This window comes from Sebastes fasciatus, chromosome 4 (genome assembly GCF_043250625.1).
Source record: "Sebastes fasciatus isolate fSebFas1 chromosome 4, fSebFas1.pri, whole genome shotgun sequence".
Taxonomy (NCBI): Eukaryota; Metazoa; Chordata; class Actinopteri; order Perciformes; family Sebastidae; genus Sebastes; species Sebastes fasciatus.
The window spans coordinates 22,919,400-22,941,854 of record NC_133798.1 but is presented as its reverse complement, the minus strand read 5'-3'; the positions used below and the strand labels follow the sequence as shown (position 1 = coordinate 22,941,854).

The 22,455-nt window shown below is 43.8% G+C and overlaps 1 protein-coding gene across 2 annotated transcripts in view; it reads left to right on the top strand.

Moving 5' to 3' along the window:
* Nucleotides 1-21,161, top strand: part of roraa (RAR-related orphan receptor A, paralog a) — a 207,591-nt gene extending 186,430 nt beyond the window's left edge. For both annotated transcript variants that reach the window (XM_074632908.1, XM_074632909.1), the window contains 9 exons: nt 8,138-8,223; nt 9,652-9,793; nt 12,789-13,184; nt 13,802-13,923; nt 14,030-14,162; nt 15,125-15,232; nt 16,197-16,307; nt 16,804-16,916; nt 17,304-21,161. In XM_074632908.1, the coding sequence (XP_074489009.1) occupies nt 8,138-8,223; nt 9,652-9,793; nt 12,789-13,184; nt 13,802-13,923; nt 14,030-14,162; nt 15,125-15,232; nt 16,197-16,307; nt 16,804-16,916; nt 17,304-17,468 (1,376 nt within the window). In that variant the 3' untranslated portion in view covers nt 17,469-21,161. The remainder of the gene's footprint in view (nt 1-8,137; nt 8,224-9,651; nt 9,794-12,788; nt 13,185-13,801; nt 13,924-14,029; nt 14,163-15,124; nt 15,233-16,196; nt 16,308-16,803; nt 16,917-17,303) is intronic.
* Nucleotides 21,162-22,455: the final 1,294 nt, after the last annotated feature.

The window sequence follows — 22,455 nt, the reverse complement described above, 5'->3', positions numbered from 1 at the left end:
AAATTCCCTGGTGCAATGGAACAAGGCTCTTTGTTGTTATGTAAAGGTTTCTGCGTGTAATTGCAGTGGATGTTTTGAGGGATTCATTATTTATATATTCCTGTGTTTTTCTAAAGGAGCCTGCGAGGCTGCTGTCCCTGCAGGGAGACGGGGAGCTGAGAGGTGCTTAACTAAGTCGCGGCACCACAGTCGAAGCTTTAACCGTCGCCTGCTTAGTTCAAGTGGTCAGACTGAAGGATTGGAAGCATCACATGATCCTCCGCTAAATCTTAGAATTCAAACGGCGGCTCTCGCACCAGTCAATCAGTCGGTCCTGTGTGATTTCAGCCTCAGTGATTTTGGAGTTTTGGTGCATCCCAATGCCTTGCTGCTGCACAATGCATGAGTAAAGCAAACAATGCGCAAACAACTCTGACTCAGACTTTTAAAAAAACTTCTGTTTCCCTTCATAAATTATAATATCACATTTGAATTTATAAAGGGCCCAAACCAAATGATCTAAATAGTTAGACAAAGCATGTAAATATTTGCAACATATATATTTTTATTCAGCTCTCTATGACTAACTAAGTGGTATGCATAAGTGAGCTACTTGTCTACAGATTGCATTTTGCCATCAGAGTAAACAGTGTGAGCCTTTCTCCCTCCTGGCACGCACACGCTCGCGCACACACGGAGGGGGGCGTGCCCTCCGGTCCCCAGCACCCACCCGGGCACAACTTCGCTTGTCACCGCAGTCACAGACAAGAAGGGGATAGGTGGGGGGAGATGGTGAGGAGTGATGGGGAGAGATATTTGAGCTCCGGTGGGGCAGACAGGGGAGGGGAGAGGAGCGCCGCACACATGCTACCCTTCATGGTGCTCGTCTGCTCGGTAAACCTGGGCTTTTGTTGTTCCCCCCAGAGTGCAGGCGCGCCGACTCCCAGTCAGGAAGCTCGTCAATCTTTGCCACAACAGCACATAAATTAGTGCCCAAATTACTGTTACGCCGGTGGAGAAAGAGACACGGAGAGAGATGTCTTGCGCTGCGGTTTGGGAATACATCTTTCCCCCCCCTCCATGGAGGGTGTCAGAATGCACTTCAATAAAACAGTCAAGTAAATACAGGGAGAGACATGAAGAGAGACGCACTGCTGTGTTGTACAGGCATCTGAAGTTGGGCAGTGTTGAAATATTAATAGGCCTCACACACAAACAAACACAGCGATGTACGCATGAGTTCATCCAAAAAGCAGCCAAGGGCGATGGTCCAGACCTGAGCTTCAGCAAAGTCACTGCACTGCTATGAAGGAATAATAGGGAGAGGCTTAAAGAGCCCATCTTTTGAAACGGAAATATCTCTTCAAATGTAGCCGGTCTCCAGTGAAGGGGGATCACAGCTTAGGCAGCTAAATGATTGGGGGGGGAATTAGTAAAACGCAGCATAGAGACATCAAAATGTGTCAATTATGTCTTTCCTTGCTCTAATCCCTCTGGTCAGACTTTTTTTTTTTTGATGACTTCAGCGTGTTTTTAGGTTGAATGGAAGCTGTTTTAAAGTGATGATACAGAGTTTTGGTCCGCAGGTGAATTTCTGTACAGCGCCGTGTGTTTTTCTTTGTGCTACAAACCAGCAAATGCCATTAGAACAGCTCTATGGTAATGCGCCAGCAGCCTCCGATCCCTAAACAAATAACACATTTATACTATTCAGCCTGTGTTGCGTGCCACGACTGTCCTTTGCCGCTGACATTCAAATAACCTTTCTTCTGCTGCATAAATGGGAATAAAAAAGTATTGTGTTGTGCGACTTCACATGACGGCAGAGAGCCCCGGCAGATGAAAAGAGGCAGAATTGTGATTCCAGCTCTTGTTAGGCTGTCGTCTCTCTACAGCTAGATCTGACTGTCGTGGGTATCTGTTTAGAGAAGACGACAGCTGATCTCCCAACGCCAAAATGGGAAGTTCATGTAGCAAAAAAATTAATAGCTGCACATAATGATGGAGAAGCATGTTGTTGACCATGTGTACATTTTCTGTATAACCGTCCCTGAGAGAAGTCATGTGATCCTCATAAGCTTTTGTTTGGTTTTGTTGCAAAATTATTCTAAATGGAGGATGTAATAACACAGTTTGTCTGATGGGAAAAGAATTGTTAATCTGCTCATAATGTTGTGCCCCGTCCAGTTACTTACATAATGTCTGACATGAGCCCGCTGGCTTGCGTCACTCTGCCATTGACAGCTGTCAACACAACACACACACTTGCTCACACACACCACCACGCACAGAGAAGCAAAATGGTTTTTTCCTCCAACTGCTTCACATGCTTTCTTTCAGAATGACGTGCGTTTGTAAATGAGCCCAATGAAAAAAATAAACCGGCTCTGCTGCCCAGACAGAACAGTATATAGAAGCCTCAGTTTCAGACCTCATTTATTGCGCACATCTATCATGAATCACCAGGCCATGAGAAAATGATTTAATGGTCCAATCGAGTAATGGGTTAAGCTCTCAGCATTATGATGGTGGCCTGGGCATGGGTCTGTAATGTAAGGGATAATCTTAATCCTTCAGCGTTATGTCAGTAGTCCAAGGGTTCAGTGGGAACAGCCAGGAGATTTTGACTAGTGATTTTCCATGTTTGCACAAGCCCGTAGGATTTTCATTTTTTTATTTTTTTTATTTTGTGTTACCAGCATGCATTGCATGTTGAACATTTTAACAATATATTTCTAAAAAGGTATGGAAAACAAATTAATGAATAAAATCAGGCAACTAAATAATATGTTACATATTTGTGTGGATGTTTATATTTGATGAGAATATAGTCCTCTATAGAGTGACTATGGCCGGCTTAAGGCATAAGCCATACAGACGGTCGCCTAGGGAGCCACCTTCGTTGGGGGCGCTGGTCGCCCTGTAAAAAAAAAAATGATAATAATAATAATTAAAAAAAAAGAAATGCTGGTGGGCGCCCTTCCTCATTTTCTGCATCGAGGTAACAAATGAACAAATGAATAAATATAGAAAGAAATACACTTTTCACCCCTGTAACTCTCACACTTTATCACCGGCTTGGCCACATTTGTTAATAAAAGTGTAAATTATAGTGAACCTGACTAAACACTTTAAAACCAACAATATCAGGGACCAATTTTTCATTTATATTATAATAAATACAGTTATTTATGAAAATAAAAATGTTAATAAACCATTGGGATGTCTGATGTGCGTTGCGGTTTATGGGGCTAGGGGCTCATTTTGGTTTTGGATTATTGCAGAATATAAACTCTGTGGCAAACAAACGTTTATGATACTTACACGTTTTGTTCCGTAAAATAATCTTCATAAATGAACACCACTTTTATGATTTTTGAAGACTAAATGCAATCACCAGAAGTAAAAAGCTAACGTTAGGCCATAGACGAACTACACCACGGTCGCGTGAGTATACACAATGAGGCTGTAAAGGTGGACGAGTCGGCGTGATGACGTTTAGTAGTTTCATTTAGCCAATTGTTAGCAACCGCCTTTTTAAAGACATATTAAAGCTGGGATACTTACTGACGTATTTTATGTCGTAGAACAAAACGTTAAATTCTGTTAAGCTCTTAACCACAGATCTTATTTCAGGCATCTAACTTAAAACCCATTGACTTCCAGACGAGGGAACCAGAAGTGCTAAAATGCAAACTCATTTCTTGGTTTTCGGACTCATTCCTGCACCACTCTATACTTTAGCAGGTACAAATAGCAGCTCCACTTAATTTTTGTTTTTCATCAAGAATTTACGCTGCATAGTGACCAGCATTTCTAAATATTTCACCACTTTTTCAATATATTTCTCAGCTTCACGATTTCATTATGTCTTGTGAATGGCTCTTTATTTCCTTGAATGAAGAATTTGCAGTGTATAGGGCGGAAGTGTTCTGTCTGACAGCGACGCTTATAACAATATAAACTGTGACAGGGCCCCTGTAAGCTGTTAGTGCACTTTTGGCAAATTGTTCCGGGTGTTCACATTTGACTGTCAGTTTGCAGCTCCTTGATAGTGGAGTGTAGTTAGTAGTAGGTTGATCTCAGGGCTGTGGTGAAGACAGTGAAGGGCACTGGGTGAACATGCGGAGGCCTCGCTGCCCTATTGTACATGTGCTCTCTGAGTGACACGTCATCCCCTCAAAGGGCCTGCTAGTGTGGTGAATCAGTGTCCTTGAACTGCTCAACCACACAGACAGACAAAGAACGAGCTTTAGCATTCGGCTTGACTGTCTCCTCTCTCTGCCATTGCCCATTGTCCACGACGCCCACGCCAGGCTGCAATGCTGCACACAGGAAATCAGTCTTGGAGCCGCTCTGGTCCGGCCCTCACGGTTATGCGCGCGGTGCGATTGTGCTGCAGCGTGATTCGCACACAATCTTGGCGTCTCAGCAGGTGTCTTTGAAGTGGCCTGCGCGCAGAGGCCATCTCACAGTGCTGCGAGGAGCGTCAGACTGCTGGGATGGGCTTTAGCATGGCTGCCCCTCTAACTGTGCCTGGCTTTGATGTCGTAAACAGTGCAGGCAGAGCCGGCTGGCAGGGAAGCGGGCAGGCAGGGAGGCAGGCAGGCAGGCAGGCAGGCGCGGTGAATGGGATCAGTGGCACTGTGCTGGTCAAGCTCAAGCGAGCCAGCAGCTGCCTGTTTCACACCAAGAGGCAGTTAACACCGCAGCTCATGTCAATAGATATTGACTGCCAGATTGGGAGTGCTTATAAGCGCGCAGGCTTTTTTTGTTTGACTGAAATCTCCTAAATCATCCTCAGTATCTAAAGTGTAGCTCGGGGGCCCCATGACCAGTCACACAAGAGCACAACTTGCACAGTCATATACAAATATTGACTGATTGTGTGACTTCATGGTGTATTTGATCTCCATTGTGTCATTGCTGGGTATTTATTCTCCTTGACCTCCCTCTCCACATCTTTTTTGAAAGCAGCTTATCCTACTGTGGAAATGACTATATGTTCCGACTTTTCTCATACAAGAAGAAACTACAGAGCCTGCCTCAGCCGGTCCAGAGACAAACCCTTTTTACTGCTGAGTGCACTGAGCATCCAGGGGCTTGTGCAGCGGTGGAGTGAGAGGGTGTTAGCTGGTGAGGCTGTGTGCACTCAGGGCCTTCCTGCTGCAGATAGGGCTTTGTGAGGCATGTGTATGCCCTGCCCGGCCTGGCACCCCCGCGTCTCTACTCCCACTGCTTTCACCTGATGTGGCACAGCCTCTGTCAGGCCTGAGCGAGCGCCCTAGCCAGCTCCGCTTCTTCAGGAGAGATGAAGGCATCTCACAGCTATGCTGTGGGGGTGGGGGAAGCTAGCAGCAGCCTAAGCCTGGAGCTATCAGAGGCTGGAGCTCAGAGCCAAAAGCCTGTGGGCTGGATAGGGTGGGTGGAAAGCTTGGCTTAACTTGGCGAGACAACCGTAGCTACAGCCCTGCACTGCCACCCAATGGCCGGGGCCTGTCACTGCAACCTTTAGCTCACTATAACCACGGCTAGTCATAATTACAGCACGCTTCAGTTGTTGTGAGTGCATGTCAGAACAAATTATGTAAGTAATGAGGCTGAAAACGCTAAAGGAGTCGAAACACACTGCACCGCTAATGCTCATGCAGGGAGAACACAAAAACAAACAATAGAGTGCACTCATACAGAGATAGACCTAACCGAAATAACAAGCAACTGTGCACAGTAAGGAAAAGATTAATTATAAATTAACCCTCTCAGTTAGGTTGTCAAAGCCCGCCTCCTGCCTGGATTTCACTCTAATCCGGGCCGACGAGGTGCGGTGCCCTCTATTGTATGTGAGAATCACAAATCGCAGGAGGTGTTGTCTGGAGGAGAATTAATTGTGCGTGTTCCACCACTCCCTTTTGTTCATTTTACTAAAATGTGGGCTAATTCCATGTAAACATGGCCGGTCTTGTTGACTCCAGCAGCGCGAGGAGAACAGACACAGATTCCTGAATGAATAGAGTGTGGCTCCGGGGTTAGTGGATTAGAGGCTCTGTGTTAAGGGCCTCTCCCGGGCATGCCTCAGGGACAAGGACATTATCCACATGACACATTACAAGCTCCTCGGCAGATGATTAAAATGGGCAGGGATCTCCGGATTGAACTTTAGCAGAAGCACTTTTGATGTGATCAAACTAGTTTAAAGAGGTTGGTTGTTAAGGTGTACGAGGGATATCTGAAGCTTCCAGTCTTGGGAAGAGACAGATAGGCCTGGCTAGAGGCGAGAAGCTGATGTAACGCTTTGACATAGTGAATGTACCACCACTTTTTTCTTAATTATTATCAGTTTTATTGCATCTTATTAAGGCAAAATCCTAATATTCCTTCCCTAATTGGTATAGACTTGTGTTGCAACAGCTCCACGTGCTCTGATTGGTTGGCCGGGTGGCTGGTTTGGAGAAAAACCATTACGTCGTGAGGAAATATCCCGCGGTGATCTTTCCTCGATTTAGATCAGATAGCGGCGTTCGTCTGGCGCTGGCTGCAGTGCACTGTTGGGATGGTGGGACTGAGATGTTGGAGATGTGGAGGAGGGCTGTGAGATAGAGATCTCTGGAGGGAGAGAGAGAGAGAGAGAGAGAGGGGGTGAGGTGGAGGTGGAGAGGGGATGTAGCATCAGTGGCTGCAATGATAAAGCTGAGAGCGGTGGGACGAGCTGGGAGTTCGCTGTCTCTGATGTCTGTGTGTTCTGTTGTGTTGCCCTGTGGTCCGCTCCTGAAGAGAAGGCCAACGATGGATGAGGCCTGTCCTCTCTGTGCTTTTGTCCTCTGTGCCGGGTGAATCACAGGCCTGTCAACAGCACAACACCACAGCCACCGAACACTTTTTATACAGACGTACGCAGTCGCTGCCACCGCTCCGTCCAGCACAGTGGGCATGTTATGAGCCTTAGTGGCCTCAGTGGATTTACTCCTGAGGTTTTTATGGTTTTGAAGTTTAAGAGGCTTCGTGAAGTCAAGTTTTCCAACAGCGAATATGTCTCCTCATGTGGCTAAATGAGACTTGGTCATCGCACAAGGCTAGTATTAAAGCTGCAGTGGGTAGAAATGGAGGAAATATGATTAAAAAAAAGTTATTTTTAAAAAAACGGTCAATATATCCTGACAGCAGTGCATGAGACAGGTAATCTGAAAAAAATGCCTCTGTGTCCTCCAGTGCTCCTAACAGCATCTGTAAGATTTCACAGACCGGAGGAAAACATCCAATCAGAGCCGAGTTGGAGCCTGCCGTCTCTGAGCAGCTGTCAATTAATCACAAACTCTGATCAAATATGAATCAATATTATGTTACTGTAATGCCTATTTCTCACCTCAAATGTTTTCAGAAACATCTCGTAGTGTACTGTTTCGCTATAAAATGAGAAAGTTTGTAACGCGGTAGCCGTGTTGAGATCAGTTGAGGAAACACCGCCCACCAGCCGGAGCAAACTTTCTCATTTTACAGCTAAACAGTACACTACAAGATGTTTCTGAAAACATTTGAGGTGAGAAATAGGCATTAACGTAACATAATATGAATTCATATTTGATCAGGTCTACCTAGTTTGACCATTTGATCAAAGTTTGCGAGTCAATAGGAACGCTCTCTCTCTGAAATGACCTGTGATTGGCTAAAGTCTCTTGTCTAGATTTTTTAAAGCCTGAAAACTTAGCCATGAGGAGGCGCAGAAGTCTAGTTTTCCCTCAGAGCACTTGAATTACAAAATGCTAAAAGGTTATTATGGAATTTTTGCCCAATGATGCCAAAATATTCTGCTTCCTGCCACTTTAATACTACTGTGCTGTATTTGGGTTTGTGGGGAGCTCTCCTTATGCAAGTTGTGTTTAGGATGCAAGTTGTCACCATGTTTACATTGGCTGCTTGTGAGGACTTAAAATGTCCTCCTTCCCTTCACACACACACACACACACACACACACACACATCCAACTCTGTAAATATTCAGCTAATGCTCTGTGGAAGTGAGGATTCAAAAGCCACCGGATGAGATGTTTTTAGAAGCACAGTGCTCTTTCATGTACCAACATGGATCCATGGTGAGGGTGTTGTACAGTGACTTGTGACAGCAAAAAAAAATTATTTCTTTCATTTCCTTTTCTTCTCCGCAGCTCAAATCGAAATAATTCCCTGCAAGATCTGTGGAGACAAATCATCAGGCATCCATTACGGCGTGATAACATGTGAAGGCTGTAAGGTAAGCATCAAGAGACCGGATCTGTTTGTGTCATCATGGGAAGTAGTGTTTGTGAGAGGGACAGGAGAGCTGAGAGGGGGGAAAGACGGGAGGGGAAATTGAGGAGGTAAAGAAAGTTGCTTGCCAGGAAAAAAACGTTTGAAAATGTTGCTGAAGTTTTGCAATGATTTGGAAAGGCGACTGCGAAGTGTAAACACACAGAACGTGATCATTAAAGTGGTCAAGCACCACAGAGGACATCACAGAAAACCACAATTAGTAGGACAAAGTCATCCCTCCGCCTTGCTCTGCCTTTTCCCTCCCAGGGACATGTCTTTTCACAGCTTTTTTTTTTTTTGCTTCTGCTGCAGCCTGCTCTTCTTGAAATAAAATGATCAAAAGGAGAGTGCTTTGAATTATAGCAGATTGTTGGCTGTTTGCTACAGTGTTGCTTCCATTGAAGCCGCCTTTTGTACTGTTTCAAATGCACCAGCCATTCACAGTGAGGGGAATTTTGTGCTTAGAGTGTATTCTTGTCCCAGTGCTTGTCACCAGGCACATCATTAGCATTCCTCAGCCAGCCTGCACCTTTGCTGTTTGCTCCTGCATGTGTGTGTGCGTGTGTGTGTGTGTGTGTGTGTGTGTGTGTGTGTGTGCAGGAGAGAGAGAGAGAGAGAGAGAGAGAGCTTCCTGTTCATCCCAGCGCTCCTCTCCCTCACACACAGGAGCCAGAAGGAACAAAACACTAAAGAATAAACTGCTGAAATCTATCTTTAATGATTGCTAATTAGTCCAAGGCAAGAGAGGCCTTTAATGATATGTGCGAGTACAAAAGTTTGGACCATAAATCATAGCATTATTAAAGAGTGCTGCTTGTCACTGGCAGTTATAGCCTGTTTCCATAATGGCTTCCATTATAAAGCAACTTGGCAGCTGTCAGCTGTTTTCTTGTAATTAAACAGCCAATGAGCAGCTAATTAAGACATATGTGTATGGAGCAGTAGAGTGGGGCATGTTAATGATGTGCTGGAATCAATTCATTAAGTCAAAGGATGAGGAATCCAGTCGGTGTGCACTCGCAATCCTTAAGCGCTGCACATGCCAGTGCTGCGTTAATCAACACTAATGACCCCGCTGAAGAAAAATACCGTCCACTGTTATCATTCCTACCCAAACACACCACCCCTCATGCTGTACACACTGGTGAAATAAAGCGCTCGTTGAATGCCAGATATTACAGCCAGGAAAATACCATCACAGTATTATCTAATCTGTTTGGCAGCAGTAGAATAAAACATATCACCATTAGGAATACAGTAAATCACTATCAATCAGTAATGAAGTTTGTCAGCACTAAAACACGATGAATTGATCGTTCAGTCCCAGAACATTTTTTTCCACCCACGGTGGTTCATCCAGTAACCCAGAGAGTTTCCTTTTCCCGTGCAGGGCTTCTTCAGGAGGAGTCAGCAGAGCAATGCGGCCTACTCCTGCCCCCGTCAGAAGAACTGCCTGATCGACCGCACCAGCCGCAACCGCTGCCAGCACTGCCGGCTGCAGAAGTGCCTGGCAGTGGGCATGTCACGAGATGGTAAGTGCTTGATGGGAGAGGTGGGCAGATACAGCAGGGTGGCACGGTGAGTCGGGGGAGGTGAAGAGCCCCTGTGTGGGCAAGAATCTGCTCTGCTGAAGTGTCTTTGAACCAGCGCTGCAGGGATGCTGATGTGGACTCTGACCTTCCTGTGAAGGCGGGCAAGAGAGGAAAGAATCGCCTCAGGGGATCGAAATATCAATTTTAGAAGTTATTGGTAGTGTATGGTCAGGAAAGCACTCCACAATATTAAAACAAGTGGCAAACGAGGAAGGAAATATATCAAAAAGCCTTTATTATAGTGGCTAAATCATTAAAAAAAAAAACATGTTTCAACCACTGTAGGTCTTTTGTAGGGCGTTAAACAAACCAAGTGTATATTTAGGGTTCATTTTTTATTACAAAAAACAATCATGGAATTTATCTGCGTGAAGATTGGATAAAAAAAATAGAGGACATTGTTTACTTTAAACTTCTAGTCGGCATCTTCTTGCGGCAGGAAATGCAACTTTTTGGTATGTGGGGACAAAAACTGTCTTTGCTCCCGGGTAGAAATCTGGGTATTTTCATTTCGAATCATTAAAAACGATGAGTCTGAGGTATACTTCCTGAAAGACTCAGAAAAACAACACTATTACTCTATAGCGAGATGAAACGAGAAATGCATTTTTAGATCACATCCCTGGTCATACTGTGCCTCCATTTAACAATGTATGCAAAAAGAATTACCAAAAATCTGTTTCTTTATATTTTTATATTAAAATCCAATCATCTTTTTTTCCTGTAAAACAAAATAGGACATGTGCTTACGTAAGCTAGTACCGACCAATTTCAACCAATGATATCATGAAATCCATCCTTCAGTCAATCTGCAACTATTAGTGACATTATAAGCCCGCCCTCTTTTTAGCGGTCCAATCAAATGAGACAGGTTTTAACTAAATCCCTCTTGTAACTGTACAACACTCAAATATTTTGTTTCACTGGGGAATACGTCGCTAAAGACGCTCCAACTTCCATTTCGCTGGGACTTTAAGTAGCCTTTAACAGCTGTGCATTTTACTTTCTGTTTATCATTATTGTTATTTGGTTGTTCATTCATGGCCCTGTATTGATGTGGAACTGCAAATACTGATATTTTGGTTTAGAGACAAAGAACACACACACACACACACACACACACACACACACACACACAGATAATGACCGCCATTATTCTCAAAGAGACACAACAGACACATCCCAAGAAAATCGTGACATGAACACATGCTAAGACGTCAGTCTGTGTTCGTTGTCTGCCAGTAGCAGGTGAGTGCTTTGTCTGTGGGACTAATTTGCTGCTGTGATAGAAACTAGGTTTGATGAAATAGGAGGTTGTTAGAGGTTGTCATTAGTGCTGCTGCAGCTGAGATGCTGTAATGGGAGCACACAGGTGGGGATGTGTGCTGCTGGAGGGCTCCTGCTGTGCCAGACTGGTCCAGACTGGGCCGGTCCAGACTGGGCTGAGCTGAGGAGGGTTATGTCAGAACAAAGCAGATATATGATGTTTTTATAAAACAGGAATCCACACAAAGAAGAGAAAAGCTTAACATACATGCACAGAGGCTAGCCTATCTTTATGCACACTACTTTGCTTAAATTCAGTTACACTCACGTGCCATACATATTCATGAATGTGAATGAACACAGAAGTACATTAGCACTTATGAGTGCCTTTGCGTAGCCAGACACACACACACACACATACTCACGCACACATATACACACACACTCAGGACAGACGAAGGTGACTCTTGCCTTCACTCAACACACCAGAGCCCATCTGCCCGCACTCTCCTCCTCGCCGCTCCACTCGCTCTCCACTGTGCGTAGACACACACACACACCGACACACGTACACACACACACACACACACACAGTGACCGGCTGACACACTGCCAGGCCCCCAGAACTCTGGCCAAGGAGTCTCATTCTCAGCACCACTGTTTAGTCTGGAAACCTTGAAACAGGAGGCAGCAACTTAGCCTGTCTCATGTTTGAGTGGCTGGTAAGCTGTTAGTCACTTCCCACTAACTGCCTCTGTACTTATGAAGCTGTTCATCTTCGTAATAATCTCTGTCATTGCTGATCCCTCCTGAAATATGGAGATTTGCTTTTTTTTTGTCATCAGTGTTAACTGTTAAAAGAGTAGATCACTCTTACGGTACTGTACATCAATATACTGTAGTGGAGTATGATGCTGATGCACAAACTGACAGATGATCTCTGAACGTTGTCCACACTTTATGAAATAACCACATGGTAAAGCCTATTTTTGTATACTACTGTGTTAATTAATTACTTGACAAATGAAAAGTAGTGAGTATTTTCTCATTTTCAGAACTTGAGTGCAAAATGAACAAAACAGTTGACAGTGAACAGTGAAATTATAGAGAAAAGAAGAGATGGATATAGGCCTAGCCTGTATCGCGATATAAACTATATAGAAAAATATATACGAAAGACATTTTTAATATCGTTTTGACGGTATATATCATCATATTGCCCAGCCCTAATAGCAAGTAAGGAATTAATGTGCCAAAAAAACAATTTTCCAAAAAATTCAATCCTTTTCTCATGTCTAAACAAGTCATGATTTTGTTTTTGTTAAAGGAGTCAGAATTTAATATGATTTCAGAGCAATTCCACTGTTTCAGGCATTTTATAGACATGACTGTCAGTTTGTTAGTATCTAGAAAATCATTGAAATAAGTCTATTTGTGTTGGTAAATCCACCCAACTGGTAAGATTATTTTACTTACTGGAGAGTAAAATGTTAAGACTCAATAATTTAATTTACAAAATGGCAATCGCATTGAAAAGTATGTATCATTTTAAACAGTTACACATCCACTTTCATATTATTTTGAGTACAAGTTATTAACACATATTTCTGTTTGGTTGATTGTGATGTTTCACTCAAGTCTAACTTGTGTTTTTTCCTGCTAATCGCAGCGGTGAAGTTTGGCCGCATGTCGAAGAAGCAGCGAGACAGCCTGTACGCTGAGGTCCAGAAGCACCGGCTGCAGCAGGCGCAGCGTGAACACCAACAACAGCCGGGAGAGGCGGAGCCGCTCACACCTAGCTATGGCCTGTCAGCCAATGGCCTCACAGAGCTCCATGATGACCTCAGCGGCTACATGGACGGTCACACCCCTGATGGCAGCAAACCAGACTCGGCGGTCAGCAGCTTCTACCTGGACATCCAGCCGTCTCCTGACCAGTCAGGCCTGGACATCAACGGCATCAAGCCGGAGCCCATCTGCGACTTTGCCCCCGGCTCTGGCTTCTTCCCTTACTGCTCCTTCACCAACGGAGAAACCTCCCCCACCGTGTCCATGGCTGAACTAGGTGAGGAGCAGGAGAGAGGCAGGGGGAGACGAGAGGAGAGACGGCAAAATGGAGGAGGGGGGAGAACAACTCAACCGTGGGGCAAACGACACAAAGGTTGCTTAAAATAGCAGGAGGTTGGAGACTCATCTCCAACACTCATTAAAAGAGCCTCTTTTTTGTAATTAGTTTCCATTAATTAGGGCCAATCAGGATCCAGCAGGGCAGGCGTCTGGGGAAATCATTTTTTTAGGCTCCCCTGTGCCTAGGAACTCCTTTTAACAGATGTGTTTTCAAAACCATTTAAATTCTTATACTCAATATTTCTCTCCGAGAAAAATGTGACCTTTGTTTGAGTGAGTAACGTAGCACCCCTCCTCCTCTCCATGCATTTGTGTCATAACTAGATTGGCTTTGCCTCAACCTTAAGTTATGAGCTTCCTGCAGGCGGTAAAAGGAAATGTCAACAAGCCTTTTCCCAGTCAAAAAAAGCCCACGCGCATCCGCCTCTCCTCCTTTTTGAAAGCTCAGTAAATAAATCTTCTTTTCCTGTGGCATATTTCATCAGTGAGGTCTTCACTTTCACATAGCCTTGTGGGTAACGTTCAGATCTTAACTGTGATCTTCTTGTTTCTCAGAGCACCTGGCCCAGAACATCTCCAAGTCACACATGGAGACATGTCAGTACTTGAGGGAGGAGCTGCAGCAGATGACCTGGCAGGCCTTCCTGCAGGAGGAGGTCGAGAGCTACCAGAGCAAGGTACCTCCACCGCAGCCGATTCCTTTGCTGGCCTCTGCCGAAGTTACAGTAATCAAATCCATTGTTTTAAAGCCGATAACCCATTCTCTGTCCTATCTGTTCTTAGCCCCGGGAAGTCATGTGGCAGCTGTGTGCTATCAAAATAACAGAGGCCATTCAGTATGTGGTGGAGTTCGCCAAGCGCATCGACGGCTTCATGGAGCTGTGTCAGAACGATCAGATAGTGCTGCTGAAAGCAGGTATGACAGCCTGTCAACATGGCCCGCTGCCGTCAAGCTCACCCACCACCACCACCACCACCCTCTGGCATTGTCACAAGGGCGTAGCTGACCTGACTGCACAAAGCCCTCTTCTTTACACGCACAGACAGTGTCACAGAGAGGAGACCCCACCCTGCCTGTTTCCTCTCTCCGTCTCTGTCGCTCTCTATTTTCTTTACGTACAGAGCAGGGATGGACACAGCGTTAGATAAGCAACGTGTTCCTGAGCTCAGATAATACCTATCATGACGGCTGCCATTCCCCCTCTCTTTCCTCAGACACCGACGATGTCTGCTTATTCAAACTGCTCTCATGAAGACATACTCACAGAATATTAAACACGGCTATGGCTCTGTGCACACTGTCACCTATATTTACGCATAAATACAGATGCTCAAACACCCAGCACATGCGGCAAACAAACACCTCTCCTGGGTCTTTCCTTGAGTATTATTTACATTAGCACAGCCAATATGAATAATGAAATAAAGACTGAGATCCCTTGTCAGACATGACATTTTAAAACAGTAGCATCTCCCTCAGAGGCAGTAATGGCTCCTGTTACATTTTCTTGATCCTCTTATCAACTCCCACAGAGTGGTACAAAATTGCAGGATGGAATAAATTCCCCACCTATCTTGCTAAATAAAGGTTGAATGAATAAACACTGTCACTACTGAATGAACCGCAATTTTTTATCTGGCATGTCATTATGGAAGAATAGCCTTCCGTCTATGATATTATCATCTGCAGAGGTGTTTTTTTCTTCTCCCTCTGACGGCAGGCTGCTTTATTTCAAAGTGGTTGTGTTATTCATATTGTAGAGGAATAGCACAAAGCACAATCATGTGTTTTGCATCCTTTACTGAAGTGTAACTGTTGGGGGGGGGGGGGAGAAACAACGCTCAGATTCAGCATCTTGTTCCTGTCTGTCTCCGCAGGCTCTTTGGAAGTTGTGTTTGTCAGAATGTGCCGTGCCTTTGACTCGCAAAACAACACCGTGTATTTTGATGGAAAGTATGCTGGACCTGATGTGTTCAAGTCATTAGGTAAGTGGAGTGGGTGTGTATGTGTGTGTGGGTGCACGTTTGAATGAGTTTGCATGTGTGTATTTGTGTGCTGCCGTGTGTTTCTTACTCCTTCCCGTGGTGTAATAGCCAAAATTAGAGTCTGCTGCTCTGTTCTACACAGTACTGAGGGCCTGGAAGCAAACACGGAGCACTCATCCCTGCCTCACCTGGCATTGCTGTCTCTGCAATGGTTATTTATGGTAGAACAGAGATGTTAGTGAGGCTCTGCTGCTTATGGCTCCTGTAACTGTGGAATAAATAAAGCCAGACGGAGTGTCTGTAGGGAGAGCGCTATCAAAACCATCAATGATAGTCTGATATAAAACATCTCAGGCGAAAGCAAATAGCATTCGTGTTTGACTGCCATGACATTAGTGAGGCTCTCCACCGTGCATTTTCTCACATTTCCGACTGCCTTTTGACGGGGAAAAAAAAATGTAAATGTGTCCCACGGTGGCAGTAAAAATGCTGAATTCTGTTTCTTGGTGTAAGTTTGCCATTCCTTGTAACTCCCTGTTTGTGTGTGTATGCGAGTGAGCATGTGTATCTGTCCCAGCTTTGAGAGTGTCCTGTGTGTTGTGTACAGAGGGGTCCGCGGCGGGGTAGGCAGAGTGATGGGCTTCCCGAGCCGCGGTGGCATCCGCCTGTCTCTCTGTATTCTCGATAATTGATTTAACTAAAAGCCTCAATAGTGACCTCATTTTGGCTTGCATAACACCACCCAACTGCCAAAAGTGACTCGTCTGGGAGGCAAAACTCAGTAAAAGCATTGCCTGTTCTGCTTAAGACGCTCCCATGTGCTGTCAGCATGCCGCTCTTTTTCATTCCTTCCCCCTTCCTCTCCCCGCCCCGTGTGCCTCTCTCCCAATAAAGATCAAGAGTGAATGTTGTTCTTTGGTCTTCCTCATCCTGAGCCCTCTCTCTGTGTCCTTTGCTGTGGCAGGCTGTGACGACTTGATCAGCTCCGTCTTCGAGTTTGGGAAAAACTTGTGTTCTATGCACCTGTCTGAGGATGAGATCGCCCTGTTCTCCGCCTTTGTGTTGATGTCTGCTGGTAGGTGTCACTCACAGTGCAAAGAGAAAAAAAAAAAAGGTAGACGCACATTCACCGCGACAAGGAGCGCTGTTGCCCTCCTGTTTTTCTCTGTCAATTAGTGTCTTATATTAGCGGAGCTGAGTCATTTCTAGGGCTGTCCCGAATACCATTTTTTGGTCTTCGAAGCTTCGGTGAGAAATATCACAAGGTATTCGAAGCTTCGGTTCGGTGCCGTTGCCACACTATTGTACACACACACTACTCTACACACAACAAACATTATTATAACATTATTCCTTATTTCATGGGCTATTTGGGGATTTATAGTTATTATTACATACTTATATATAAAAAAACAACAACAAAGCATTCGAATAGTGATTTGGAGGTCGATTACCATGGTAAAAATCAAAGCTTCGAAGCATTTGGGTCAGCCTTAGTCATTTCCTTTTTACATGTGCTAAGGAGCCTACGTGTTTTTTACATTAACAAGTTGTGATAATTTACCTTGCAGACCGGTCTTGGCTCCAGGAGAAGGTGAAGGTGGAGAAACTCCAGCAGAAGATCCAACTGGCCCTCCAGCACGTCCTGCAGAAGAACCACAGAGAGGATGGTATACTTACAAAGGTACAGTGCGATGCGCTGCACACTCCATCCATTATCCCTGTCTGCTAAGTGTGCTCTCCCCGTGTAGCAGAGTAATCTCCCACTGTTTAGGATCTTTATCCACAGGCCATCAACCATCTTTAGTGCATTAGATTAAGGGGAAGCATTCATAATGTTACATGAAATGCCTTTTTATCAGTAAAGAAGTGGCAATTTATCAATTGTACCAGCTCCATAATATGAAGTGTCAAGTTTTCCTCGTGCCTGAGCGCTTGTCTCAATATTTACAAGTCTGTTTGCCCCCGTGTGAGCGGGAATACACTGTAGGGAGGAATGTTTTTCACTACCATTGCTCTGTGTCCTTGCCTCCCTGTGAATCTAAACAGCCTGTCTCCTCTCTCTCCACAGTTGATATGCAAAGTGTCGACACTGCGAGCGCTGTGCAGTAGGCATACAGAGAAGCTCACAGCTTTCAAAGCAATATACCCAGACATTGTGCGTGCCCACTTCCCCCCCTTATACAAGGAGCTGTTCGGATCAGACTTTGAGCAGTCCATGCCCGTTGACGGGTAGCAGCCCTGCCAGGTGCCAGTGTGCCCACCGTAGGGGAATGTGGAGGAGGAATCTGAGACACTTTATTGGTGCCCTGCACAAACCGGAGCGGACAGATGGCACGCTGTTCTTCTTTTACATCGGAGGGGGAGGGCTTAGGGAGTTGATTCTCAAGGTTTACTTTATTGAATTTAGTTCTCTTTGGAAGACTTGTGGGACCCGACACCCCATGGGACGCGAAGAGGAGATAGGGACAAATAATTTCTGTCTGGTTGAACTTGACCCTCTTTTGCGCATTTTTCTATCACGATTCATTTTCATTCACTCATTTTCAGCAGTATTTATTGCATCGCTATTATTATGATTTTATGCATCTGATTTGTAACAGTATAAACAATTTAGTCACTTTTGGAATTAAAATAGCTGAAGATGTCTTCAATTAGAAGATACATCTGCATCAGTATTATTTTTGAGATTACATTCCCAAAACAGTTTTAAGTATTTCCACATTCAAATAGTCTTATCCCTATCTCCGAAATGAACTGCTGACAAATGCGCACATTTTGGTCAAGTTCAGCCCCTTTTTTCCTCTTTGTGTTCAGTCGTATCTTTTGGACGCGGTTCTTGGAATGAAAACTCACAGCGACTTTGAGGGAGGGTCCGTCGGCATGGTGATGCAATCGACACCTCTCTGTGGACAATCGTTTAAAAAAGAAAAAAAAGAAACATAGAATTCTGGTAATTCTAATGAAAAACGCAATGATTTTAGCTGTCAAAGACTCCATCCACCATTGTTGCATAGTGAAATCATGTAAGGCCATCTGCTATTAATCCTTCTCTGGACAGGTGCCCTGGAGAAGCACGGGGCACCAACACAATGAAAAGGGTCCATTCCACCTGTTTTATAATGTACTACAGGGTATATGGTCATAAGTACTTACTATACAGAAAAAAAGTAATGTTTATAGAATCTATTTTAAATAACATGTATGATATTAGTAGTTAGACCATTCTTAATTGTTGAATTGATAAGGCACTTTTATTTACACCTTTCTTTAATTTAAGACTTGTATATTTACCTAGTGATGTGTTGCATGTGCACAAGAAATACAAGTTGAACCATGGTCACGGAGGCTAGTCCATTGGAGCTGCAGATGATACTGGTCTGGAAGTGTTAAGGGCTGTCTGGTAGGGTTGCTGGCGAGGCTGCTGGTTGGTGAACAAAGAGGCACGGATGAGAAGGCAGGTTAGAGGAGCTCCATCACCTGTTACCTCAACAATAACCGCCTGCCTGACACCTGACAAAGTGTAGCTCTGATACTCCATTTAGCGAGAATGCACACATACAATAACAGCCAACAAACCTTGTAGTGACGTTACAGTCTCGTGGATTTCTAGATCTTTGTTATGAACAGACCTGGATTGAACAGCATTCGTTTAAAGAGGACCTATTATGCTTTTGTGCTTTTTCTCTTTTCTTTAATGTGTTATATACGGTTTTTTTGTGCACCTAAAAATTCGGCAAAGTTACAAAGCCCAAAGATCAGGCCAAAGGGAGTTACTGCTCCTGAACTGCCTGAAACGCCTTGATTGAAGTCCCGCCTTTTCTTCCATAACGTGGTGATGTCACCAAGTAACACATTTGAATAATATCTGCCTAGCGGCTAGTTTTGGCACGTCCTCAAACAAAGCTAGTTTGAGTGGAGTTGGAGCGGAGTCCGAAGAGTTTGGTTCGGTTGACCAATCACAACAGAGTGGGCCAGCTGACCAATCAGAGGGCGGGGCAGGAGCTCAAACAGAGTGTTTCAGACAGAGGGTGAAAAGAGGTGCAGAAGCACAGCCTGTATGAGAGAAATAAAGCGTTTTTTTAACATTAAAGCATTTAAACATGTTCTAGTAGAAACCCAAAATACAAAACCTGAAAATAAGCATAATAGGTCCCCATTAAACCTTTTTTAAAGTACAAGAATACTGCGGTATTGTAACACCAGCCGATTAAACTGTTGTCAGGCTATTAAATAGATGTTATCAGTCGCTATAAACCCTATAGATGTGGGTCAGTAGGGGCCTACTACACCTGCTAGTAGGTTTTTATCATCTATTCACCTGGTAGATCACCGAAAGAAGGTGTAAAAGAACACGGCAGCGACCTCTAGCGACCGTAGAAATTATAGTAATAATAATGACAGGAGCAGAAGCGGAAATCAGGCGCCGTAGTATAAACAGGGTTTCCACCCAGGAGACTGGATTTCGTATCCCGTGCGAAACCAACAATATGTAGTTGTCTTTGTGTTTGTAGTTATTTCAACCCAAAACACTGTGTTTTTCCCTAAATATAACTAAGTGCTTTTTTTTTTTGCCTAAACCTAAGTTGTAGTTTTGTTGCCTAAACCTAAAGAAGCCTTTTTGTTTGTGTTCAAAACTTGACGTTTCATTCAGTTTTACAACATGTTAGAACATGTTGCTTTTAAGTTTCACTTTCACTTTTACAACATAGTAGGCCCCTACTGACCCACATCTATGGTGCTTAGCGACTGATAACGCCTATTTAATGGTCTGATAACAGTCAAATCAGGATGTACACTGGCGTTCATATTCTTCAACATAGTTGGTACTAATTTTACTTTGATAAACCTCACGTATTGTGTAAAGAAGGCCACAAGGAAACATCCCAGCAAGGACTTACAAATCTACACTGAATAGCCGTGAAGATCCACACATAGACTGTAATCCAATTGTTCCATCTAGTGGAAGGTAAAGATACAGCAAGCAAGCTGACAGCCTAATGACAAAGAAACACGGTCTAACCTTAAAGCACATTCATGAGCCTCTGACAAAATGTTTTCCGTTGTTTTTGAGTGACTTTATCTGCCTTCTCGCCGCAGCCTCGGCCTCAGCAAACGCCACAACAGGACACAGAAGAAACAGTGAAGGGAAAGTGAATATTCAAAGCCTTGTCTGGTAGTAAAGCTTCTATTTTTGTAACATGTTTTGGTTAATAAACTCACGACAGAGAACGAGGGAGAGAAAAAAGATGTCAGGTAGCACTTAACTATATTCCTGCAATAATTAGACTAGCTGTTGTTTGTATGATTAGGGGAGAAACAAAAATGGTAGGACAAGTGCTATTTTCAGAATGCTTTGTTGTTGTGCTTCTGTTTTGTTAAGTGTGTCTTTTCTTGTCAGTGTGGTAGTAAAAAGTGGTAGAAAAAACCCTGGATGTGCCAAACAGTAGTCGTTGCTTCCGCTTTCCAGTCTACTTGTCTATAACGTAGAATGGATTCCTAAGACATTCCAGCAATCTCAGTAGCGGCTTCTAGAAAAAGAGAAAAAAAAAGAGCAAGAAAAAGAAAAAGAAAAAAATGATATCCCTTTAGAAACCCAACAAAGCATGTTGATACATCTGTCACCAACCGTAACATAGAATCCAGTTGTTTGTCTTTTGTTTTCTGTTTGCACACTATCATTCCTCTGCCGTGCAATTTGTACGAGGCGTTAACGCCTTGTGCTGTCACCCCTCAGGGAAGAGTTTCTTTTGCGCTTTTCTGTTTGAGAGGACGTTTGTTTGTACTCATTAGTTTGTGTGTTTTATTGTCAGGGATGTTCCATGAGAAGTGGTTGAGATTTAACATTTCATCAGACATTATTGATGTCCTTAAGGGGCCCCCTAGCCACTCAATGACCACCACGCCCCTACGGTCAAGTTCAAGAAAATCTCATTTGTAAAAAAAAAAAAAACACAACAACCCCATCACTTTTACAAACCGCAGTTTTATCAGCATATTCCAGTCACACACAAAAAAAAAACGGTGTCATCAGGGTCTTTAAAAATGATAACCCTCTTTGTTAGAAAAACCAAATATTCTTATGCAATACTAAATCTGTTGTGTTTGGGTTGTAGTAGATATGCTGTACTATAAGTAATAATAATCTCTGTTATGATCCAATGCTATTTTGGATATGCACAAGCCCTCTACGACTAGTAAACCTCAGTCTCCCAGCAAAAGAAACCCAGTCTGGAACACTGCTAGACAATCCAGGTTGAGAGGCCCAGTGGCCCGGCGAGAGCAGCGAGAGAGGATGAGGTGTGAACGCTCAGGGAGGTAACAGGTAGACCGAAGGAGACGCAGCTCGCTTTCCTCTGGACAGTTGCAGAGCATTTGATTATGTGAATCTATGAGGTCTTTATTAAAAAACCTCTTCAAAGCACTCTATTGATGAGAGGAGGTGGCGTAGCACACTGAACATGCAGTTCAGACAATTATTAAGAGATGGAGGTTTGGCTGATATCCTGTTATTTATTTGCAAAAATTGGTTTGTTTCTTGAAAAATGATTCTGTTTTACTTGATGGTCTCATAAAACAAATCAGCTGAGGTCTACCACCAAAACGGTTCTCTCTCTCTCTCTCATAAAGTGAAAATTTGTTTTTTCATTCAAGTGGCATGTAATGTGTTCTACAAATATAAAACAAGCAATATGCCTTGTGTTACAATTACGGGTCTCTACAGTGCAGTCATCATCCTTTTATTCACTCAGCTGTCTCAAACTGATGACTCTCAGTCTAAAGAACAAAAAAAGCCCCATCACTCTGTTTTCATCTTCTTATGTGGTATGTTTGCAATATTGGCAGGATAGCAGAAAAATGGTCATCAAACACATGGATACTTGTGTCTAAGCCTTCACACAGGCCTGTAAAGTGATGTCCTTCTGTATATTCTCACTTTGAGATATCCCGCTTTAAGCAAGGGATTGATGCTAAGTGTGCTATTCAATCAGTGTATAGTATACAGTAAAATGTGCTGGTCCTTCTGTCTCTGCTCTGTTGTCTGTTTGTAAAAAGCAATAGTATGTGTGTGCGTGTGTGTGTGTGTGTGTGTGTGTGTGTGTGTGTTTGTTCTCACAGTGTGTGAATAAAATAAACCCCAGACAAGGCTTTAATAATTACAGAGGAACAGGGTTATGTGGACGAGGATTTTTATTTTTGACTTTTTTAAAAAATATAAGGTT